Source organism: Kalmanozyma brasiliensis (assembly GCF_000497045.1).
Source record: "Kalmanozyma brasiliensis GHG001 unplaced genomic scaffold PSEUBRA_SCAF1, whole genome shotgun sequence".
In the NCBI taxonomy this organism is placed as follows: domain Eukaryota; kingdom Fungi; phylum Basidiomycota; class Ustilaginomycetes; order Ustilaginales; genus Kalmanozyma; species Kalmanozyma brasiliensis.
The window spans coordinates 1,146,295-1,170,288 of NW_015961948.1; the positions used below are offsets into that span (position 1 = coordinate 1,146,295).

Genomic DNA, 23,994 nt, shown 5'->3' on the forward strand with positions numbered 1-23,994 from the left:
GCACCCTTGAGCTCAAATTTAGAGCTTTGCTCGAGAACAACAAGAAACGACACCTCTCACGGCGGGACGTCGATGAACCCACGATCCAGTCAAGGCGGAGGATGGTGACAGTTGGGATTGATTCAAGGTGCTTTGTGATACTCTGCTAGGAATGCGTTCGAGGAGTGCTTTGGATTCACCCTCGGAAGAACTTGTTCTCGACGAAGGGCATCTTGGCCACCTCGGCATCACGCAGCTTCTTTCGGATCTCGACCTTGAGCTTGGTGCCCTTCTTGTGTTGACCGTTCTCCACCAAGGCCATGGCGATGTTCTTGCCCAAAGTCGGACTGGGGATGCCTGATGTGACGCGGCCCACGATCTTGCCTTCGGGAGAAACCAGGTTGGCGCCTTCTCGTGCGATGCCTCCGTCGACAAAGAGACCCACTCGTCGGCGGGGTGGTCCTTCCTTGAGCTCCTTGAGCACACGTTCGGCGCCCAAGAAGTCGCCGGCGGCACGTCGGTCCTTGCCCACGCACCATGCCAGGGCCGCCTCGATGGGGCTGACGGTGGCATCGAGATCGTGGCCGTACAGGCACATGCCCGCCTCGAGTCGCAGACTGTCTCGCGCTGCCAAACCGGCCAGTTGTACTTCGCTGTCGGACAGCAATGCCTCGGCAACCTGAACGGTCGATGCGGGAGGGATAGAGATCTCGAAACCGTCTTCGCCCGTGTAGCCTGCTCGAGCAACATGGCACTCGACCTTGTCGCCGCCAACGCGCAAAGGCACAAAGGCGCTCTTGCCAAAAGTGAGGGTGCTGAAGTCAAAGTCGCCAGCGAGCTTCTCGAGCACCGTGACCGCTGTTGGACCTTGCAGAGCAAGAAGACCCCAGTCGTCCATAACCTCGTGCTGGACAGCATCCCCCTTCCAAGCATCGAGCTGCTTCTTAAACCATGCCAAGTCCTCGGTACGGCAGCCCGCGTTGGTGACGACGTAGAAGCTGTCCTCAGCGTGCTTGGTGATGATGAGGTCGTCCAGAATTCCACCTTGCTCCGACATGAGCACGGACAGCGTCGAAGTGAACGCAGGCATCGATGTCAGCGATGCTGGTGTCAGGTGCTGCAGGAATTTGAGCGCACCGGGGCCCTTGAATCGGTGCTGCACCATGTGGCCGACATCGAAGAGACCGGCGTGAGTTCGGACGTGGTGATGCGAAGCGACTTGGCCCACATCGCCGTATGTGAGTGGCATGAGGTAGCCGCCGAACGGAACCATCTTGCCGCCGTTCTTGACGTGGAAATCGTACAAGCCCGTCTTGGAGAGAGCGTCCGTGAGGGGGGCGGAGGGAGAGCTCATCGCCTCGCCCTTGGTGTCAGCAGCTCGCACGGAGCTCGAGTGGAGCTGTCGAGGGCTAATGGGGCCACTGCTAGCGACCGAGGCAGCAGCGCTACGTGTCGAAGCGGAAGCGGCAACGCGAGCAGCAAGGTGACGAGGCAGAGCAGTGCGAGTCGCCGTCCTGAGGACCGCCGAGGCGGCTGCAACAGATCTTGTGGCCAGCATCCTGAGTGATGATGGAGGGAAATGTATGCGCAGCTGGTTGAGGGCTGTTAAGAAGAACGATGGCCAAGAGTCGTGATCAGCAATCAGAGGCACGAGGGAGTCCAAGCGCTGCCGTGAAACAAAGCTCGTTTCAAACAAAGCGTTTGCAAAGCTGTGGGGTCTCCCGCTTGTCGGTATCTGTGTGCGCACTTTTTGCGCTTGCTCTCGTTGACTTGACCGGCTCACAGAACGGATCAAACGGCCCAAACAGCCGGGACGTCAGCTGCTGAAATCGAAGACTCCTTCCTGCCTCACTTTCCTTTAGAGGAAGGCCGAATTCCCTTTACAGGCAGGTCTCGAGATCCTTCTTATCGCCCTCTCACGCTCAGAAATTCTTAGGCTCCAGAAAAGCTTAGCTCTAACATAACAGCAAAAATCCGCAGTTTTAGCTGCAACTTTTTTTTGGCGAGATGATGAGAAGAAAAACGGAAATTTCTTCGAGCTTTGCTGTGCGAGCTCTTCTTCATCACCTTCCACTCAGACACCTGTCTCACTCGAGCTGTGACCTGTCGCAAGCTCGTGGTGCAACCATTTCGTCATGCCGCACAAGAGAGCGAAGCACTCGGATCGCGTGGCCAAGCGTTTCTCGCTCGGCCAGGATCTCGCTCCTGGCGCAAATGACGGCTTCTTTTCCGAGATGCCCAAGGGAGCCATGCGCATCTTGCAAGGTGCCAAGGTGCAAGAGGCGCACCGTGCCAAGCTCGAGGCTAGAAAGAAAGCCGAGCAGGATGCTCTGACAAGAGCAAAGGGCAAGGCAAAGGCGTCCGAAGCGTCCACGAGCGAGTCGAACGACAAGGCTGGCTCCGAGCTCACCATTCGACCGGGAGAAAAGCTGCGCGACTTTAACGCTCGAGTCGAGCAGGCCATGGCTGGCGATGTTCGCGCCTCTTTCCGCTCGGCAACACGGTCCCAGATCAACGCTCGCAAGCGTGAGCGCAGGAAGCTTCGAGCGGCCGGTATCGACCCAGATGCCGATCCTGAGGACCTCGAACAACAAGAAACGACTCGCAAAGCCAAAGCAGACAAGGCGGCCGCACTGCAGGCGAGCGAGCCCTCGAAGAACGATCTCAAGCGTCAACGTCAGACCATCCAGCAGACGGGCGAGATCAAGGACTTTGCCAAGGCGAGCCAAGTCAAGAAGATCAACGACGTGGCACAGGCTCCTCCCACCCTCACTCGGGCTCCTCGCGGCGAATCGGTGCAGGCCAAGACGAGAAAGGCTCGTCTCATGGCCAAGATCACAGGCAACGACGAAGAGGAGGCCGAACGCAAAGTCAAGCAGGCAGAGAAGGCTCGACAGAAGGGGCGCGTGCCCGAGAAGCTTGCCGCCGCAAATGCTTCGGCAACAAACAGCAAGAAGCGCAAGGCTGCCTCCGGTAACGAGGCACCGGCAGAGCCTAGCATGGCAAGACAGCGCGTGCTTGACGAAGAGCGTCAGAAGGCCATCAAAGCATATCGCCAGATCAAGGAAAAGAAGATCCAGGAAAGCGAAGTGAAACGTGCCAAGAGGGCATGATCGCTCTCACTCCGCCTTCAAAACAACTTCTCACGATTACGACTCTTCAATAACCTGCATCTGACTACACAACAACAACACACTATACCCGGACTCCATCGTCCTACCAGCATCGACTTTGCATCATCTGTACAACAAGCATTCAGCATCTCATCACTGCCGGTCGTCACTTGCATTCATTCCAACAGCGTGACAATGCGTGATTCTCAGAACAGACCATTCCCTCGTAGCTGTTTCCCTCCTTCCTTCCTTCTCCCGCTCCCCGTCGCAGCTCAGCCTCGACCCCGCTCAAATTCCTTATCCCAAAAGAAGAAGGCCTTCACAGGCGCTGCGTCTTTTGGCATACTGATTGGGCGAAGATCAACCGTTCTTTCGAGAACACCAGAGATTAGATACCTCTGTATGGGGGCGTCCTTTCGCTATCAGCCTAAGACATCATGTCAATGAAGGACGATAGATAGTAGTATGCCGACAACTTTTCCTCCCGCTCTCTCGTCATTTCCTCTCTTTGAGATGCTTCTGAAGCCGGACCATCGTATGGAGATAGCTCGTCGTGTTGTAGATCGTAACAAGCTCGATCGTCGCTACTGACGACCTTGATGGAATCCGAAGATATTGATCGCGATCGCCCCGAGAAGAAGCAGATTTTTGGCTCGGAAACTAGACCGGAGCGAGTCTGAGCCTTAATAATTTTGCCGAAATGGCGGTCGAGCCACCGACATGGAACACAGTCTTCCGATCTGGCCTGAGCCGCCGGGCGAGAGCTGAGATCTTGAGATCTGCGAGCCTGACTGCTCTCGCCTTCCTTCTCCGCCTCGATGACCTTTGCGCAGCGCCTCTTCTGCAGCTCAAGGCCACTTCCTTATCGTCCGTCACCATATCTTCTCCTGCTGAAGCCACAGACTCATCTTCGCACCATCAGCTCGACCTCAAAATCACGCACCAAGATGACCGCCCCGTCCAGTGACAACCAACCGAAGCTAGGCCTTCACGCCGCCGACGTGATCGACTACAGCGAGTCCGCCCGCTCCCTCTCTGGCTACAAGACCACCCTGCGTCAGCCCTATCCCGCGATCGAGCCGTTCGAGTCCGGCACTCTCGCTGTCGACTCGCGTCACACGCTCTTCTACGAGTGGAGCGGCAACCCGTCCGGTCAGCCCATCATTTGCGTCCATGGTGGTCCCGGAGGCGGTATCTGGTCCGAGGAGCGTCGCTGGTTCGACCCTGCACACTATCGCATTCTCACCTTCGACCAGCGTGGTGCGGGTCAGTCGACACCGCATGCCGACCTGGTGGACAACACCACCTGGCATTTGGTGGCAGACATCGAGAAGCTGCGCGAGAAGTTTGGCGTGCAGAAGTGGCACGTCTTCGGCGGCTCGTGGGGGTCGACGTTGTCGCTGGCGTATGCGCAGAAGCATCCGGAGCGCGTGAGCGCGTTGATTCTTCGTGGCATCTTCACGTTGCGCAAGAGCGAGTTGTCGTTTTTCTACCAAGGTGGTGCATCGCATATCTTCCCCGAGCAGTGGGATATCTACCGCGATGGCATCCCGGAGGCCGAGCGAAACGACTTCATCACGGCGTACAACAAGCGTCTCACCTCGGACGACTCTGCTGTTCGCCTGGACGCAGCTCGCCGCTGGAGCACCTGGGAGAACTCAACATCGAAACTCTACGTCGATGCAAACAGCCTTGCCAAGGGAGAGGACGACGACTGGGCCCTCGCCTTTGCGCGCATCGAAAACCACTATTTCATCAATGAAGGCTGGATGCGCGACGGCCAGCTGCTCGAGAAGAGCGAGATCGATAAGATTCGTCATATCCCAGCGACCATCGTCCAGGGAAGGTACGATGTGGTTTGCCCAGCAACGACCGCCTGGGAGCTGCACAAGGTTTGGCCCGAGGCAGAGTTTCATATGGTCCCCGACGCGGGTCACTCGGCGAAGGAACCGGGCATCGCGGATATTCTGGTCAAGGCGACCGACAAGTACCGCTCTATCAAGGGATGATAGGGTGCATGCGTGGTCATAGAAATTCAAAGCGTCAGCCAAACTGTCAAGTGTAGGGTCGTGGATGTTCGCATTGCGATGTGTGTGAGTGTGTCTTGCTGTGTCTTCACACGTCGATCCCCAACTTCCTCAATCGGTCCAACCGATCCGCCTCCCTTTCGTAATGCAACTTCCGCATCTCATCCCGCTGTTCGGCCGTTAGGAGCGCCCAGTCGCTCTCACCCACCTCGTCCAGCTGCAAGCTCGAGTCCAGCAAAACACTCAGTCGATCGGCGAGCTTCTTGATCGCTAGCACCTCATCTCCGCCCACCCTCAGTCCCATCCTGAACAGATCTGTCTCGCTGACTTTCCGCCTGCCATCTTTCGAGGTCACCACCAGGCCACCGCTGTGTTGCTGTGGCGCGTTGGAGGCGATGCCGAGGATCATCTCGATCGCGGCATTGCGATAGAGGTCGGTAGGGAGCGCGTCAAGGGAGATGACGGCACGTTCCAGCGAGGCGGGTTTGTGGCCGTGGGGGTGGAGTGGCGTTGAAGGGGTGAGAACAGAGCGGATGACGGGGTCCTTGGCGATGCGGACGAGCTGGGAGGGGAGAAGAGGCTTTGGGTCGTCCCGACGGAGAGGGTCGAGGTAGATGAGCGGATCGGGCTCGGGTGGGTACGTGAGCTCGGAAAGTGCTCGAAGAGTGGGAGAAGGACGTTGATAAAGCGAAGACCGACCTGGTCTGTTCGTATCATCCGACTGCGACTGGGTCACCGCTAAAGCGCCTGCTATCAAGGGCTCGTTGATGGATGGCGATTCTATCATCGTCGACGATGGCGCTGTTTGCTCTTGGTTTGACTCGTCCTTAGGCTGAGCGGCATCCTCAACATCGGCAGACACGATCTGGATCTTCGCCCTCCTCTCGCGTTGCTCCTCTGCCTGCACTTCCTCGGTTTCGACGTGCAGGAGCATATCGTTGTCCACGATGAACCGGATTGCCTGTCCCACAGCGTCAACATGCTTCTCGATCTCGTTGCGGAGAAGCTGCCGGAGCAGATCAGGCTGATCGAAGGGGTTGGTCGGTGGCGGTCGAGGATGAGGACGACGCATCGTCTTGGCTGCTTGGTGCTGCTGAGAGTGTGAAGAGCTCACGGCTGATGCCTTTGGTGCAGTGTCGTGTCGCTTCTTGCAGCGATCCCCGTAGTTGCAGCGACCCTGCAGGAAGTGGGTGCAGATGGGTCGTCTGTCTTCCGGTTGGCCGGGGCGCGTATGCGGTGAAGCTACGGACGCCTCTTCTTCGAGCGAAGGCACGGCTACTTTCGATGAAACCTCTTCTGGAGCGTCGTCGTCCGAGTCGCTGTCATCATCCCCCGCCGGATCGGCATTCTCGGCGGGTGCAGCGCCCGTGTCGGCTTTGACATCTATCCTCTGCCTCTTGTCAGCATCAACGGAGCTGGTTGCAGCTTGTTCGCTTGCGACTGGTCTGGAGCTCACCGCGTCTTCTCGTGGACGTTTGCCGAAGGGAGTGGGACGAGGACCGTAGATAGCCTCGCTTCTCTGTTGTCTTTCCTGTCGATCCTTGAGCTTCTCCTGTACCACTGATTGTGTTGGCCACCGCTTCTTGCGCTGGTTGATCCATTCGGCGATGAGCTCGGGCGAGTCGAGCTGAATGTTGAGCCCAGAGATGGTGGCATCAGCGGGTCCGTCGAGAACACGAGCGCTGTCTTGTGCCTTGCTCTGCGGTGCTTGGACAGGCTGTGAGTCGGCGTCGGAAGAGTCATCTTCGGTATCATCATCTTCGCTGTCGTCCGAGTCGGTGTCATCCTCTTCTGATCCGTCACTTGCGCCATCATCCTCGTCTTCATTCTCCCCGATAGATGGTCTACGCGGTCGATTTGGTAGAGGATGTGGTTGACGCCGCTGATTCTGGCGCATTCGACGCTGCTGTTCGCGCTGTTCGGCGATCAGCATCGGATCGAGTCGCTTGAGCTCATCGACGCCGCCATCCGGGTAGATCAGATGTCGATCCGCCTTGTGAAGCACGAGGGCCAAATGAGAGTGCGTGCGAAAGTTGCATTTGAACGGCGTCGCCGCTGTGTCGGCCGAAGAAGACGGTGGATTCTCGTCAACGTAGTCGCAGCACAGCGAGCCGTGGGACTGGCTTGCAAGGCCTACTCCTGGCCCGTCGTGATGTCGTCTTGCAGCGTAGCCAGAGTCGCGAGGCTGGTGATGCTGAGCAAAGGTGCCTCTTCCGCGACCTTGGCCACGACCTCGGCCACGGCTTGGCCCGTCTCTTTCGCCTCTGCCGCCTCCGCCGCGAACGTGACCGCGGGTCGATGGCCGACCAGACATTCTCACTCTCGGATCTGCAGTGGTGCTGAAGACAGAGTCGGAGTGCCCTTGACGTGCTGAAAGTGGAAAGCTGTATTGGAGAGAGATCAAGAAAAATTGCAGCTTCGCTCAAAGGGTCTTCCGAAAGCCGAGGTGAAATTTTCATGAGCTTGGCTCGGCTGAGGTGGAGGCATCTGCTTGCATGCACGAGCTGCGATGCAAGGGCAAGGAAGCTTCCGCGCAGCACAAGATGCTGTCTGGCGGTATCTCAGCTCTCTGAAGTGAAAGTGTGAAAAGTCCAAACGTGAGGCGTGCGAAAGTGACAAACGAGCTATCGGCAGGACCGACAAGGGCGGTGACAGATGTTTCGGACCCTTTTCCGCTCCGCAAACAAAGCGTTCCGCGCGCAGCCGGAGCATCAGCAGCATGGGCGGCACCAGGAAGAAGACGCACCGACTGGACCCTGAAACGCTCAAACTCAGCATCTTCGAGCTTCCACTTCGCAAGCTTTGATGGATACGGCGATCCGGCCGCCCTTTGTCCCCACACCACAGTGCCTGAGGGTCAGCAGCGCTGCACGTCTTCCGTTCGAAGCCTCGATCCACCTTCTAGGGTAACGCTCGGGGCGCAAGAATTGGCGTCGTCTCTTCGCTTGACTTCTGACTCACACACATACAAAGCCTTGGCCGACGCTCGGACACCCTTCCTCCCTTCCTTGCCTCTCGCTACAGTCACATCGATCTTTCTCTCTATAATCACACGAGCAGCAAACAGAGGCTGCGGCTGAGTTTGCTCCTCTCCGCACTTCATCACAGTCACTTTCGAGGCGCAGCTCTCTCCCACCACCTTCTCCACCACCTTTCGTCAGCCGCTCCGCCTGTGACTTATGAAAGGCACGCAAGCACACCGCCACAGCAAGATCTCCTAGCTAGCCACTCGTTGAAGGGTCCGCTCAGCCTGACCGCGCTCGACTCAGCCCTACCCAATCCGCTTCTCACCATCGCAGTCGCTCCTTTCCTCCTCACCACTCGCACCTCCTACTCCGATCTCAACCTCTCCATCCTCTCATCTCTTTCACAACCTGCCACAGTCACCTACTCTCCGCGTATATGTACACCCCGTTCCACGCTAGCCCCATTTTCAAGACGACTCTTCGTCGCTTCATCGCCCAGCTGTGATGACCCGCACCCGCAGTCAGTCAGCTGCGGCGAAGCAGGCAACGCCTTCGTCGGCTGGGCGAGCCACGCCTAGTTCGTCGACATCGTCAAAGAGCAACGGCAAGAAAAGCCAGAACAAGTCTACATCCCCTTCAGAGTCCAAGAGCAAAGCCTCATCGCCGAGCAAGTCGCCCTCTCCGAAGTCGCAGGCTGTTGCCCGACAGTCCGCAGATGATCAAGATTCTTCCGCAAAGGCCAATGCTTTCGTCGACGTGCCCACCATCCCGCTCTTCGACTTCGATCTTCCGCTCGAGCTCGACACTCCGTACGGCTCGCGCATCTCCGCATTCAATCCCGCACCCTACGAGGCCCTGCAACACAGATTCAAGCAGTGGTTCCCAGACCTCGCGATCCAAGACGATGATGAGCATGACGGGCCTGCGCAGTCGTCATCAAGCGCAGTCGGGCAAGACAGCAACGTCGAGCGAAAGGGAGGCCAGAAGAAGTCGGCCGCCCCTGCGCAGCCGTCATCGAAAGAACAGAACAAGACTATTTCGTCGAAACGCAAGGGCAAGGCCAAGAAGCCCGATTGCATTCACCTCGAGGTCGAGTTCGTGCCTGCCACCATCTCGGACATAGACCTGCAATTGCCCCGCACTTCACAGGGCTGGTCGGGCGTCGCATCTTCGAAGCCTCACAATGCACTGGCTGTGGTCGCACTCGCCCCTCCGGACTATACACCACCCGATGAAGTCAAGGTTGAAAGCGTGCTTGCCTTCACTGAAGATCCCGCAGCACGAGACGAAAGTCCAGATTTGTCGGAAGAGCCTATGATCGACGATCCCGAGACCTTGTTGCTTGGACACATCATCCCCTCGGCCTTCAAAGATGCATGGCACCCTCTCCTCCATCTCGACCCCACTCTCTTGTCGAAGGAATGGATTCAACTGTACGGCGAGGTCACACTAGCTCCCCCCTTCCTTCCGCCCAGGCACGAGATCTTTGGTCCTGATTCTTGGGAAGCTTCGGCAAAGAAGGGCTCGACCGCGCCTGCCAAGCCTTACGATCCCCCCAGGAACCCTTGGACGGACTTCCCATATGACGTGAGCAGCAGCCGTTTCATCTCGCCGGAGGGATCCAACGTGCCCTCTACTCGTCTGCTTGGGGTGCTCAGTGTGCAGGTCGGTCTGGAGCCCGCAGCACTCCAGTACGGCGCAGGCAACGAAGACGTCGACGGCTTTGTGGGTTCGGTTCAAGATCTCAAGGACACACGCGCCGCAGGCACACTAGGCTTGGCAAGGGCCCTCCGTCGTGTCATTCCCGCCATTGTCGACTGGCAAGACGGCTTCATCGAGCTCGACGAACAGGCCCACACGTTTTGGGACCGCAACGAGTCGTTCTACGATCTACCTCCCAAGCAAAGAACGTTGGCTCGCCACCTGGTGCTCGACAAGGTCGAATCGGTCGATTTGCCCGCCTCCTCTTCCAAGTCTCCCAGCAAGAAGCGCAAAAAGTCGTCCACCGCGTCCAGGCCATCGTCAACATCGACTTCGAGGATCTCACTCTTGTCTGCTCCGACGTCGGCATTCGAAGATGAAGAGGAGCCGGAAGATCGACTCGACCTGTGCCTTTGCCCGAATTGTCGTGGCCGCCGTCGTCAGGCCGCTCGAAGAGCAGCTGAAGCTTCACGACCAGCCGAACCTCCTCGTCCGAAGGCTGATGTGCTGCCGCTCGGAGAGCAAATCACCAGTACAGACCCGAGGCTCGGCGATATCACGAGTGATAAATTCCTGCCCCTCGACGTCAACATCGCAAGCCTGCTCGAGGCGTGCCGTCCACCTCTTGGTGGGCCCGAGGTCTTTCCGCCTTCCGACATCATTCCCACGCCCTTGTTGGGCTATCAAGCTCGATGTCTAGCGTGGATGATCAAGCGCGAAACTGTGGTGGATGAAGACGTCAGCCATCTGATGCCCAACTGGTTCCCCCTGCGATGCAAGAATGCCGACCTCATCAAACATCGGCGCCTGCAGCTGGAAGCGGAACGCGAAGCACTCCTGGAGGCAATGCACCGCGGTCTGTCTCGATCACGTCGTAATGCCCTCGTCAAATCTGCTCAAGCGACTGTTCATCCCGCCATCGGCGCAGTCAAATCCGAGACTCTCGACGAAGGCCCACGCAATTCCAAGACCGCATCCGGGCAAGGGGGCGCTCGCGCAAAGAACCCGGTCAATTCGGGGAGCAACCTCAGCAGTGAACTCAAGAGGGAACCTTTCATCGATCCGTTCGACCAGGTCTTCTACTTTGACCAAGTGTCTGGCCTGCTAAGTCTCCGTCGCTTCTCTTGTCGTCCGACCGAGCCAGGAGGCGCACTCTGCGAGTCCATGGGGCTTGGCAAGACGCTCGAAAGTCTAGCTCTCATTGCAGCTCACCCGCGACCGGAAAATCCGGATCTCCTCGCGTACGATACCTCCCGCAGTGCTAGGATGATCGCAGAGATGGAGCCTTCCGAGCGTCCCTTCGTCTCTCGGGCGACACTCGTCGTCTGTCCCGCTGCATTGGTCGAACAGTGGATGGATGAGATCCGCAAGCATTTCCGCAGCCGTCTCACTCTCGATGTGGACACGTCCATGTCGGACGATGCGACCATTCTCAATCAGCAGGCAGGAGTGGTGCGCTACAAGCACAGCGACTTTGCTTGGAACGTCAGTTCATCGCGTAGCGAAGTTCGAGCCCTTGCCAAAGAGAGGCTCACCCAGCCCGACATTGTCGTCGCAACCTACGAAGAGCTGGCTTTTCAGCTTTCCGAAAGCCATCGCGTGCCAGTCAGCGACGATCAAGTCCGGACACCTCTGCTCGAGGTGCATTTCTGGCGCATCCTCTTGGACGAGGCTCAGATCGTCGCGGGAGCGTCGGGCAAGGCCACCAACATGGTTCACGAGCTTTGGCGCAGTAACTGCTGGATGGTGACTGGCACGCCCGTCACCAAAGGCATTCGCGATATCCAAGGCATTTTCGCCTTCATGGACCACGATCCGTTCGCAGCGCCGCGCTTCTTCAATGAGATCCTCCAAGAGCCCTTCACTCGCGGCTGTGTCGAAGGCATTCGCCGCCTGCGAGCAATCCTCCCCCGCTTCGTCTGGCGACATACGCAGGCTCATGTCGAGGACGAGATCGTGCTGCCTCCGTGTAAGAGTGAGGTCTTGGAGATCAACCTCAAGCACGTAGAGAGGCTCTTCTACGATAAGGAAGTGCGCAAGTTCCGCGAGAGCTTCGCCAAGCAGGCCGCACGTGGCGTCGCCAACGTTCCTCAACCGTCCTTCCTGGTCCATCTCCGACAACTGCTCAGCCACCCTCAGGTCGCCGACGAGCTCATGCTCTTCCACAACTACTCGCGTCTCTCGTTCGCCGAACTGTTCCGTCGTTTCTGCAAACAAGCCGAAGCCGAACTGAATTCGACCCGCCTACATGTCATCAACAACACCCTGCAGCTCGTTTGGGGCCACGATTTTTACCACGAAGAGAAGGACAAACGTCATTGGCGCGGAGGCCCATCGCCGCTGCAGAAGCCCGAGGACATTCGCAAGTTGCTCGAATCGACCCTGCGCATCGTCAATCTTGCCCTGGACGAAGTTCAGGTCAGACGGGCGATTGGAACCGAGCCCCCGGAGGTCGACGACGATGAATTGTACGCACGCCTCCGAGCCGATCCCGCCATCCGATTTGGCATCAACTGGGAAGAGGCCAAGTATTGGCTCCTTACTCTCTTGCAAAAGCATGCCGATCCCTCTTCGGGCGATCATCAGACTCAACCGCTCGAACCGCCAAGGCGCTGGGATCCGGAACGTCCTAATCGGTCCGTGTTTGACAAGGAGTTCAAGAACGCGGACGATAAGACAGTCGATCTGAAAGATCCCAGGTATCATCTTGTCGTACAGGATGCGGGTGCCGAGGACATGGACGAGGAAGATTACCTGGCTCAGATCGAGGCCGCCCAAATGGCCAAAGACGGCGAACCACGAAAGAAGGTCAAGATGGACCCCGCATTCGAGCCCGGCACGCTCAAGAAGTCGCGCCTTCGCGGCAAAGCATCGCAACGTCAGATCGAGCGCGTCTGGTTCTACAAGCCCAAGGAGCGTCTCGACACGACGCATGCACGACTTTTGCAGTTCCAGGCATTGCTTCCAGGCAAGGAGCACGAGCTTGCCTTCCTCCGACAGCAATTGTTCGAGGGCCAGACCGTTGAGGCCAATGCTCAAATTGGTCAGACCACCAATAGCACACCTGAAGCCTCTTCACCCGATCAAGCTGCCTTGCAGTCTTCAGGCGCAGAATGTGGCATCTGCTTCGAGCCCAAGGTCCAAATCGGCGTCCTCCCGTGCTATCACTCCTTCTGCGTCGAATGCATCGACACACTCTGCGAGAACACGCCCAGATCGCGTTACGTCATGAGCAGCTGGAACATGCCACGCTGCCCTTCATGCCGACTCAAATTCTCCCCGGATCGCGTCACACGAATTATGGAGCGAGGAAGATCGGCTTCGACCGATGGCTTTGACGAGGTGGCCGGCGACTGGAGCGGCAAGATCTCAGGTGTCATTCTGGATCTCAAGGCACGACTAGCGCAAGACCCGACACACAAAGCCGTTATCTTCTCGCACTGGCCCAAGATGCTGTCCTTCGTGCGCGATGCTATGACACAGAACGACGTGCCAGCAGTGGTCTTTGGGGGCAACGAGGCTAAGCAATCGGAAGCGCTGCGGGCCATCCGTGACGATGACGATGTCAGGGTGATCCTCGTGCCTTTCCGGGCCAGTGCAGGCGCGGCAGGCCTTACGCTTACCTCTTGTGATCTGGCGTACCTCATGGAGCCGGCTCTTGATATTGCGCTCGAGGCGCAAGCAGTGGCCAGGATACATCGCATCGGTCAGCGACGCGAGACCACGATCCTCCGCGTCAAGATGAAGGACACGATCGAGGACGCAGTTATGCGCGTGGCGGAGGAACGCTCACGCCGCGGCATGGCCCTCGCCACTCACGCTGCTCCCGGCATCGATATAGCAGGAGCTCAAAGTGCTACTGTCGAGGCAGATGTCGCCGCTGCCGGCTCATCCGCTGCTGCAGAGAGCTCGGGCGCGTCCAGCAGTCGAACGATGGAGGGCTTAGGTCAGCCGGGTGCAGCCTCTTCTTCTGTGCACGTGAAGCTCGAGCGCGAGGACACAATGCCGCTCGCACCTGCGGCTCCCAATCTACGAGAGCGTTCCATCAAAGCATCCGTAGGCGCCTCGGTCGGAGCGGGTCGTGAATCAGACAATACGAGTCTTACGATGGCGGAAGTCGGCCTCATTCTCGGTTTCGACGTCGGCGAAGAAAAGAGAAAGTCGAGCCAGCGTCGAGCATCTCTTCAACAACGCGCAGTGGGGGTATGGGGGTATGAAGACATGGAAGAAAACTGGGTTGACGAGTTGAGCGAGCGCGAGCTCGACGATCTCGAGGAGGAATTGGCCATGGAAGAGGAAGAAATGGCCGCCGACTTGGGCATGGGTGACGACGACCTTGACGTCGGCGACGACGACGACAACGAAGTTCTCCCGATGACGAGGGAGATGGCAGAGGATATGGAGATACTGAACGACGACGGCAGCATCGACTGGGAAGCACTGCAGTACGCTCCTCGATCCATTGTGGAGATGGCAGAGGCTTACGAGCTAGAGCGAGAACGACAAAGCCGCTGAAGGCTTTTATTCCGCTCCCATTCTGATGCACGGTCGTCGTCCCCTCATTAGGATCACCACAACGCCGACGACCTCGTCGACCCTTGTATCCCGGCCCCCGCTCACCTGTGTCCAACAAATTGCGTTCCAGCTCCATCTACTCGGTGTGACACGAGACTCTGAACTCGGCCTGCGATCATGGTTGTAAGTCAGATGGCTTGATTGATGTATGAGTACATGTATGCCCGATGCTGAAGTGACGTTAATATCTGGCGAAAGTGCATGCTCATGCACTTGGAGCTGCTGTTGTGGCTGAGGGAGTTGACTCGGGCACGGACTGACTCTGTGTGATTGGCGCAGCTGTCTTGCTTGGCTCTGGCTGCTGCTGCTGTTCTACTTCCTCGGCAGCCCCGTCCAACTCGGCCTGCTCGTGGAAGACGGCACCGCCCAGCTTCTCCTCGAGCCACTCGACCGCGCCCAGGTCGCAAATGACCTTCTGACGACGGAGCACCTCGTAAGCGTGCAGCTCGCCGGGCTTCTTCTTATCTTCGCTGGTCTTTGCAATGTTGTCCCTATACTCCTCCGTCAACGAGTCGAGCTCGATCAGCTCCACGCGCGGCAGGTTGTTGGAAGCGAGGACAAAGTTGCGAATCGCCTGCTGGTGGTCGAGTCTCTGCTGTTCGTCGTAGACCGGGTCGGCAGATGACGGTCTGTCGTCCTTGATCAACGACCTGATCGAGGGCTGTGGGTCCCTTGGTGCAGTCAAGAACAGTGCATCGGACCACCCTTTGGATCCCAACAACCTCGACAGCGGACCAGTCGAGCTGGGCGGTGCCATCCAATCGAATCTCTCCACCACGCACAAATCACCCTGCCTCCACTTTGAGCTCAGAGCTGACCGCAAGGCCAGCTCTCGCACACGTCGGGGGAGCTTTGTCGAATGGTCCCTGGGTCGTGGTCCATGCGCCACGGCACCACCGCGCAAGATGGGGTTCGACATGGTACCCAATCGCGCCTGACCGGATCCCTTTTGTGGGCGAAGCTTTCGCATGGAACCACGCACATCGGATCGACCCTTGGTGGATGCCGTGCCGGAACGTTGCGCGTCGAGATAGTAGACGACTGCCGAGTGGATCACGTCTCGTCGTGCGGGCGCGTCGAATACGTGTGTCGACAGGGGCACGTATGATTTTGCGGGTGAGGGTGGGCGAAGGGTGGAGAGTTTGACGTGCACGAGGTCGGGCTTGTTAGGCATGGCGATGAGGTCACCCTCGGAGATGGGCGGGATGGTGTATGTCTCGCCGTCAAAGTCAAATTCCGTTGCGTGCAGGTCGTCTGCTGGTGAGGCGGCGGATGGTGTTGGCGGCAGGATGGTGGATGAAGACGAGGAGGCTGCCGATGTAGAGGCGTTGTAGCACGATGCTGACGTGTGCAGCGAAGACGAGGCGTAGCGATGGACGATGGGCGCAACTCGTGCTGCGCTGATGGTCTGCAGTGCTGATCGCAGCGATGCGAGCGAGGCGAGCGCCCTCTTCGATGGAAGAGCGGCCATATTTGCTCCGATTGATGGGCTGAAGATGTCGAACGGTGGTGATGGTGTAGGTGGTCGAGATAGCTAGCCTCGGCAGTCGACGAGCTCGATGCTGATTTCTTCCGAGGCGACTCAAAAATTGCTTCGGGAGCCGCGTGATCAGCTCCGTGCTTTATCGGGAGCGATGTGCGTGTAAGACCGTATCGGCGATGGATATTATGGAAATGTTAGACACCTGTGGCACACATCTTGTCTGGGCGACTATTAGCACGTGACCTCGGCCGAAGCCTCTTCTGCTCTCGCAAACACAGAAATAGCGCCTGGAGGTCGCAAGCGATGAAATTCAAGGCAACAGACGCGCAGTTCGACCTGCGATCGGTTCAGAGCTGCTTGGAAGCCTCAAAGCGACGGGCAACCTCAAGGTCGACTCTCCAGTTGTGACCCGCAGCGAGCGAGTGAAGCGTGTGAGCCGTGGACACCGTTTCGAGGTTTGTGTGGTCGTCGCCATCGATTGATACCTTCTTCTTCCACCTCTCCGCATCATCAAGAAGGTAGGTAATCTCGGTCGCTAGCTCATAGCAAATTGCAGGATCCCACTACACGGAATACAGACGCTGACTATCTGTACATCGGCTTGCTGCTCTTCCCTCACACGCACACCTCAACCTACAATTTCAACATTCTTCACATCTCGCACCGACATCCTCACTCGACACACACTATTCTTGCATCGCACCTCTTTCTTTCGTCCACCTCTGCACCACCTGTCCGCATACGAATTCGTCACTCGTCCTTCTCGTGACTCGTCCAACTATCCTACCTACAATCAACCATCTGCACAATCGCACACGCACCTTCAACCACCACTTCCGACACACAGTCATCATGTCCGCTCCTTCCGTATCGTGCTTCGGCAAGAAGAAGACGGCCACCGCCGTCGCCCACTGCAAGGAGGGCAAGGGTCTCATCCGCCTCAACGGCCAGCCCATCTCGCTCGTCCAGCCCGAGATCCTCCGATGGAAGGTCTTCGAGCCCGTCCTCGTTGTTGGTGAGGACAAGTTCTCGTGAGTATCCCGCACCGACATATACCGACATTGCAGTACAAAGGCAAGGAGAGAGAGAGAGAAGAAACAGCATCGCATCGATAATCGGACACAGGGATAGCAGAAAGACAAAGGAGACAAGATGGAGATCGATATCACACGTCGGGATCGCAGTCAAAGGCAGCAGACATTCGCGACGCCGGGATCAACGGTTGTAACATTGGAAGGGTGTCGCTGGTATTTCGTGCACTCGACAATACGCTCGGACGCATCAGTCAGGATCGTCTTACTGCAGGCATGGAAGCGGTGCCATGCTTCTTGTCTCGAAGCTCAGGTGCGCTCACACGGCACAGTCGGTCGTTGATTGTTCGGGTGTCAGTGGCGGGCGAAGTCGTAGGCTCGTGTCGCCGGAACAGCGTTGCGCACTTGCCCCGGAGATCGTTTGCACTAATCTTGGTCGAGAACGCACGGATGGAGGTCGACTTCATGGGGTCAGAAGATCAACCAGATGGGACCGCGTGGACGACGGCCGCTGAAGGATACTGCTCCGGATTCTCCTTGCTGCGCGAAACCGTGCATGAATCGTTCAACAAGTAACAGTCGACTGACTATCCTTCCTCTCTTGTTATCCTCATGCAACAGCACCGTCGACATCCGCCTCCGTGTTTCGGGTGGTGGTGCCACTTCGCAGATCTACGCCATCCGTCAGGCTATTGCCAAGTCGCTGGTCGCCTACTATGCCAAGTACTACGACGCCGCTTCGGCTCTTGAGCTCCGCCAGCTGTTCGTTGCCTACGACCGCACCCTTTTGATCGCCGACACCCGACGATCGGAGCCCAAGAAGTTCGGTGGTCACGGTGCCCGTGCTCGTCGCCAGAAATCGTACCGTTAAATACGTTCACACTGCGGCTCTTTTGGCTCCTCTGTGGGTCATGGAGTTGCTTCTGTTTCGTGTTCTCGGTCCGGTCTCGCATCTGTTCTCATCTCGGATAGCATAGTTTGGTGGTTCAGCTGTGCCTTTCGATTCTGCATCTCGAATGCGTCTCCCACCTCAAAACAGTCACATACATATCTGCATCGCACTCGACGATCGTGTGCTCCAACCATGCAATCCCACCTTGTACATCAATCAGAGTACTTTCTCATCCTACAATCCTCAAAATGGAGATTTGGCATTCACGAAATGAACCAGACTCTTGTTGCAACCAAAGTTTCTGCCTGTGTTGATGTCGGATTGGTTGAGAGTTGGCCATGCTACGACTGTGCATGTCTGAATCTGGAACGAGCTGTCTGGACGGGTGTCGACGACGTTGAGACCCTCATAGGCAGTTCAGCCCAAGGCCTAACACCTTGACTCTTTGAAAATGTTCCACGATGCACGGCTGTCACGACCAGCAGAGCAGCGCCTCGGGCAGACCCTTATTGGACGTCATTTGCTGATCGACATTGGCGAAATGCAAGAGAAACTCGACGCAGCGGTCAAGCTGGAGCCGAGCTGATCTATGGATCTCATTGGTATCGTTCTGGCCTGCTAGACACCCTGCCGTCGGCCAATCTAGAAAGGATGAAGGTCTTGCTAGCATCCTGTGTTGGCTCGAATGCAATGATTCGTCTCAGCCCATGGTTTGCAAGGTGAGACTCTGTCTTTGACGTTTGCCGTCCAAACAAGCGGATCCATTTGCTCATCGTGGTTGGATGCGGTCAGTGAGAAAAGTCGCCAAAAAAGACCCGAATTTAATTTGATTATTTTGATTCTCCGCCGTGACCGCGACCATCTGCCCTGAGATCCAACGCGGATGGGCAAGGGAGAAAGCGAGCGGGCGAGCGAGTGACAGCCAGCGCGTGAGTGTGACGATGTGACGAGATGTGAAACAGCGCTGTGGATCTTCAGGTGTGGAACCCTCACTGAGACCCAAATGCAATTGATGCAGCTCACCGACAAAAGGGAGAAACAGACGCCGCTCTGTCAATCCATTCAAGCTGCATCCACTCGACGCTCGTCACTTGACCAGCTCTTGTCATCGTCAAGCGTGCTTGCTCCCTGTCACCCTTAACCACCATCGCTTCAGCGTTCATCTGTGGACGTCAATTGACCGACACCACAGCACATCAGCCAGCAGCTTGCTCTCAGTATTCCACGATCTCCGGTAGACGGGCCACCGCTGCTTCACTCCACGCCTCCACCCGTATACCCGTCGTTCGCACGAGCACACGCGTCATAGCCTCCTCTGGCGTAAATACCAACTCGTGCGCCTCAACTTCATCTCACCCACTAGACTTTTCGGACGACAGCGCCGAAGTCTGATCTGTCGCACTCGATACGCACGGCCTCAATTGAGACTTTCACCTCGGTCTCTGCCAAGCACGCTCATTCGGACACTCTTCGGGTCATGCTGCAATCGCGCACAGTCCCGTCTGCAACTTCAACATAGTCTCGACAGCACCGTCTGCTCATCAAAAATAGAGGCATCTTCTCGCGGGGGCAGCTCTTCATCTCGCTCAGCACGCTCGGAAGGCGTTGCGAACCGAACAAACAATGGCGGCTTTCCACACAGCATCGTCCCCGAATACAGGCGACGGAGACCTGGGCTTATTCGCGATTGAATCGCGACCGTCGTCCACCTCATACGATGACACTGGTATCCCGCGGCGACCTTCGCAGGCTGAGTTGATGGAAGTGCCCTCTTACCCGGGTCCCGTTGCCTCGGCGGCTTCCGTCCTGAATCGTCCAGACTCAAGAACAGGCTCGGATGGACCGACTCTCACAAGCAACGGCACAGCCGACGTCTCTTCGATTCATTACAACATCGGCGCTTCCGCGCAGACACCCGTCAGCACGGGCTTATCGAAATCGATACCAGCGCCGCCGTCCAAAGAACAGACCACTTCATCTCGCTTGGCTGCCATGTCATTGCAGGATGAGTCTGCTCGCAACGACGTGCCCGCCTCCCGAGGCGCGTCATCCTCCATCTCTTCTTCATCTGCGGCCTCATCCTCCGCTTCCAGCAATCTTGTTCCTAGCGCCGCCCTCATCTCTTCTTCAAGCTCCAATTATACCTCGGCGGCCGAGAGTCCCGCCTCTGAAACCGCTTCACGAAAGCTTCCGTCTCCTGTGACCGCTCCTGCGCAAGCCTCATTGCCCTCGTCTACGCCTCCGCCAGTGCCACCCAAATCCAGACCGACACCATCCGTTTCCCAGCAGAGCTTCGCATCCACCACCACCATCACTCATGCAAAGTGGTCATCTCCACGCCTCGCAACGTCCGGTGTTACTGAAAAGCAAGCAATAAGCGTAGAGCAGGAGCTGGAGCAGCAGCTCGCAGCCGATCTCGATCCTTCACCCACCGCTTCCACAACAGCCATCGACGCAGAGGCCATCTCTCGTCGCTCTTCTCGCCGCAGTCGCCGATCCGGGCTTCCACCTCTGCAGGATCGCTTGCCGGTCGGTGGAGGCGGACCCAGTGCACCTCCACGAGCCACTTCTTTCCGTGACGCATCCAAACGTACCTCGGTCGGCAACGGCTACGGTGATCTCGGTGCAGAAGCGCTCAGTGTATCAGGCACGAGTCCCTCATCGCCTTCTCTGACGAGCTTCCTCGATCTGGACTCGCCAAGAACGTCAGAGTCCAGCAACACAAACAGACGGCCTCTGCCCAGCAGGAGAACCTCTCTGCAAGCCCCGTCTCCGAGGACCCCTACCTTTTCCGCCGATCACTCTCACTCTCCTCTCGACGGTCAGGCGAGTGGCTCAACCACGGCAGCACGACCAGCATCAGGCAGGACGAGTTCTCACACAAAGTCACCGCCCACATCTCGACCTGCATCGCGGGGACCTTCGTCAGGCGGCAAAGCAGCTCTCGCTGGTCTTTACCCAACAAAGGCAGCCGCAACACCCAAGCTCGCCCCGCCGAAGCAACTCAACTCACTCAATCTCGACCGCGAAAGCATGCAGCGCTGGGTGCTCTCGGTGGGCTGCGTCAACTTTGACCTCGAGCTTGGTCCGGACTTAGAGTTCCTATACCCTCCTCTCGGCATCAGCCGCGAGGAACGCGACAACATCGCTTTCTCCTCTTTCCCGGACACCTCGATCTTCGACGACGGCTCCCTCGTCTTCTCTTGGCGAGTGCGCGAAGTGCCGCTCAATTCGTCTGTTTCCGAGCCGCCGACCATCAAGACGCTCAACGATGCGCTGCAACAGCCGTCGACTTTAGGTGATGACGAGACCCCTAGACCCTCGCTGAACAAGACAGCTTTGCAGAATGCCATGCTCAAGAAGGGAGCCCCTGATGCTGGTCAAAGTCTGTCCTCGTCCACGGCTCCGCCCGTGCCGCCCAAATCAGCTTTCAGGGACGCCTCTGCTCCGTCGTCGGGTCCTTCCCAGTCTTTGTCCAGGCCGACATCCAACGTGAATCTGCGCAATGGTGGGATCGATGTCACACCGGCAAGTGCGCCTCCCACGACGTCGTTCCACGAGAGGCTTACGCAGAAGCTCTTTTCATCTTCCGGCTCGTCCGCGATGTCGAGGCATATGTCGCACGACCGACACAGCAGCGCGCACTCCACGAGCTCGGCTTCGGCCGATGATGACGGCGATACCACCGTTCCGGCTGCCTCGGTGGACTCGAGCGCAACGTCCACCGGCAGCACCATCCCAGCGAGCACGAACCAGTCTGTGCCCACTAGCGATCTCATCAACTCGAAACGCGCAGCGGGCAACAGCACGAGCAGCAGCTACATCTATGGCTACGTCTTCTTCCGACAAAAGCCGGACGCGACCAACCGACGTGGCTACTTCCAAAAGTCGGTCGTCATCCTGTCGCACCTGCCGCTGGTTGGACTTTTCAGCGAAGTGGTTGCTAGACTGGGCCCGCTCTATTTCGAGCACGGCATGTCGATGTTCGAGGCCTTTGCGAACGACATCATGTCCTGGCCGGCGCCGCACCCGGGCACCATCCTCACACTGCCGTTGCTAGGCAGCATCATCACGGCAGCCATCCCGTTCGGACAGCAACCGCAAAACTCGCCCAGCGCCGAGTCAGCGCCGATGCAAGCCACCCTGTCAGCGCCCGGCTCCACCTCATCAGGTGGCTTCATGAACGCCGCCACGGCAACCATCCGCTCGCGCTCGCGCCAGCCCAGTGCCAACGGCACCCTCGCGCCGCACATCTCCGAACCCTCGCCCGAAGGCCCGCTCCTCGCCTCCATCCCCACCACCTCGCTCTTCCACACCTTCCAACAAGCCCTCTCCGACCTCTGGCTCCTGTGGGAATGCGTGCTGCTTGCCGAACCCATCCTGGTCATCGCTCCGGAACCCAAGATCGCGTCTGAAGCAGTTTGGCACATGCTGGACCTCATCCGGCCAATCCCGTACGCCGGTGACTTTAGACCGTATTTCCACATCCACGACTACGACTTTCGCACGCTGGTGACGAAGAACAAGCCGCAGGCGGGGACACTCATCGCGTCGACGAATCCATTCTTCGCGACTGCGTGCGGGCACTGGCCCCACGTGTTGCGAGTGGGCAAGGCGGCGGTGAAGCTGATCCAGATCAAGCATGGTGCAGGTGGCAGTGGGAGTGGGTTTGCAGGTGCGCCTTCTGGCAAGAAGCCCAACTCGGGAATTGGTGGCGGCCAAGGCGCAGGTGGTGGTGGACCGGATCACATTCCTGGCTTCACAACAAAACGCAAACGACGCATCTCCAAGGACCGCGCCTTGCTCAAGCGGTTGCAGGACCTTGCCAAGTCGGGTTCAGAAGCTGACATTCTCGCAGCAAACGTCGCCATGCGACGCTACTTTGCCGATCTCACCGAGCGTTTTCTCGCCCCGCTCAATCGGTACGTGGCCTCCCTCGTGCCTGCATCATTCGACTTAAGTTCGCCTAGCGAGGTGCCGCGCATTCGACCTTTCAACACCACCGACTTCCTCGCGTCGCTCAAAGCACACGGAACACCGTTGGCCATTCGATCACGCTCCCTGCCGACGGGTGCGAGCGTGAGGCAGAGTCTGTATTTGGACTTTTTGCGGTGTCCCAACTTCTCCCTGTGGCTGCACTCGCGTGTGGCCGCGGCGGAGGAGGAGCAGCGCAGGCGATACATTGCTTCGCTGCTGCAGGGCGACGTGACCACCTTCGGCCATACAAAGGGCGAAATTGAGACGATCGACCTGTACGGTCGGCTGGTGGAGGAGATTCGGAGTGTGGATGTGCAGCTCACTGCTCCTACTGCGCCGGGACCGGGGAGTCGGTGGAGAACAGATCAGATCGCGGTGAAGAAGGAGAACGAGTCGGGGAGGAATACTCCGACTATGGGGTCAACGGCGGACGCTGCGACGACGGAAAAGAGACTGAGGGAGCAGAAGAAGAGGCTGATGGAGCAGTTGGAGAGGTTGTGCATGACGTTGCCGGACGATCTGCAGAGCTCGTTGAGACGGCCTAAGTAGACTGCAAGAACCGTGCAATCTCAGACGACTGCGACGCCTCAGCAAGACACACACACAGACCGTGAGACGGGGATGAAAGGGGATTTGATTTGTGACAAGCCTGCTCGACACGGTGCGTGCGAGCGACAAGTTGACGCGTGGGATGATGAGGGAGCTTGAAATGGCATGCGATCAGGCGATGACGAGGGGTGTTCGAGCGACATGAGGTGAGGGTGTGATGCTTCGCCTGAGGGCGACGAGCGGGTTTGCGAGGGGGATGGTCGTGGCTTAAAGTACAAGGGAAGGAGCGGCCGTGCTCGATCTAAAGGCAGGAAGTCTTGAGGGATGCCCGGAGCAGACAGTGTGGTGGTGGACCATGCTTGTGGCAGATTGTGCCGTGCGATGAACGAGCGAGAGTGCTTGCCTTGCGAGCGATGCGAAGGAGCGGCAGGCCTGAGCTAGGGCGTAAGTTCGGGATGACGAGGCAGGAATGGACGGAGTGGACGCGCGCCTGCAGTAATGGGGTATTGAGATGGGTTCGGCCAGCGCTAGAGACGGTATGTGCAGAGGTGCAGAGGTGACCGGCGAGGAAGCGAATGATGTGGATCGAGGCCGGGGATGCGCGTTTGCGAGGGCAGATGCAACGAGTGTCGTTTCGACAAGGTTTTAGTCAAGGCAAGAATGGAAAGATTGTTGCTGACGGCTTCTATCCATGCGGAGTG

The 23,994-nt window shown here is 57.9% G+C and overlaps 8 protein-coding genes across 8 annotated transcripts; 5 read left to right on the forward strand and 3 right to left on the reverse strand.

Moving 5' to 3' along the window:
• Window positions 1-175: 175 nt before the first annotated feature.
• PSEUBRA_000449 (Glycine cleavage T-protein, C-terminal barrel) lies at window positions 176-1,537 on the reverse strand (the record flags this gene model as incomplete). Its single annotated transcript, XM_016436056.1, has 1 exon — window positions 176-1,537. The coding sequence occupies one exon, from the start codon at window positions 1,535-1,537 to the stop codon at window positions 176-178; it is 1,362 nt and encodes a 453-aa protein (XP_016295035.1).
• Window positions 1,538-2,114: 577 nt separating this feature from the next.
• Window positions 2,115-3,092, forward strand: PSEUBRA_000450 (uncharacterized protein; the record flags this gene model as incomplete). The annotated part of the gene is made up of 1 exon (XM_016436036.1): window positions 2,115-3,092. One exon carries the CDS (start codon window positions 2,115-2,117, stop codon window positions 3,090-3,092), a length of 978 nt encoding a protein of 325 aa, XP_016295036.1.
• A 947-nt stretch (window positions 3,093-4,039) lies between these two features.
• On the forward strand, window positions 4,040-5,101 carry PSEUBRA_000451 (Alpha/beta hydrolase fold-1; the record flags this gene model as incomplete). The annotated part of the gene is made up of 1 exon (XM_016436042.1): window positions 4,040-5,101. One exon carries the CDS (start codon window positions 4,040-4,042, stop codon window positions 5,099-5,101), a length of 1,062 nt encoding a protein of 353 aa, XP_016295037.1.
• A 106-nt stretch (window positions 5,102-5,207) lies between these two features.
• Window positions 5,208-7,433, reverse strand: PSEUBRA_000452 (Nuclear fragile X mental retardation-interacting protein 1, conserved domain protein; the record flags this gene model as incomplete). Its single annotated transcript, XM_059464382.1, has 1 exon — window positions 5,208-7,433. The coding sequence occupies one exon, from the start codon at window positions 7,431-7,433 to the stop codon at window positions 5,208-5,210; it is 2,226 nt and encodes a 741-aa protein (XP_059320979.1).
• A 1,156-nt stretch (window positions 7,434-8,589) lies between these two features.
• On the forward strand, window positions 8,590-14,301 carry PSEUBRA_000453 (Zinc finger, C3HC4 RING-type; the record flags this gene model as incomplete). The annotated part of the gene is made up of 1 exon (XM_016436040.1): window positions 8,590-14,301. The coding sequence occupies one exon, from the start codon at window positions 8,590-8,592 to the stop codon at window positions 14,299-14,301; it is 5,712 nt and encodes a 1,903-aa protein (XP_016295039.1).
• Window positions 14,302-14,566: 265 nt separating this feature from the next.
• On the reverse strand, window positions 14,567-15,832 carry PSEUBRA_000454 (Ribosomal protein L4/L1e; the record flags this gene model as incomplete). The annotated part of the gene is made up of 1 exon (XM_016436053.1): window positions 14,567-15,832. One exon carries the CDS (start codon window positions 15,830-15,832, stop codon window positions 14,567-14,569), a length of 1,266 nt encoding a protein of 421 aa, XP_016295040.1.
• An 864-nt stretch (window positions 15,833-16,696) lies between these two features.
• PSEUBRA_000455 (Ribosomal protein S9) lies at window positions 16,697-17,746 on the forward strand (the record flags this gene model as incomplete). The annotated part of the gene is made up of 2 exons (XM_016436048.1): window positions 16,697-16,875; window positions 17,497-17,746. The coding sequence occupies 2 exons, from the start codon at window positions 16,697-16,699 to the stop codon at window positions 17,744-17,746; spliced, it is 429 nt and encodes a 142-aa protein (XP_016295041.1).
• Window positions 17,747-19,390: 1,644 nt separating this feature from the next.
• PSEUBRA_000456 (DENND6) lies at window positions 19,391-23,293 on the forward strand (the record flags this gene model as incomplete). Its single annotated transcript, XM_059464383.1, has 1 exon — window positions 19,391-23,293. The coding sequence occupies one exon, from the start codon at window positions 19,391-19,393 to the stop codon at window positions 23,291-23,293; it is 3,903 nt and encodes a 1,300-aa protein (XP_059320980.1).
• Between the last annotated feature and the right edge of the window lie 701 nt (window positions 23,294-23,994).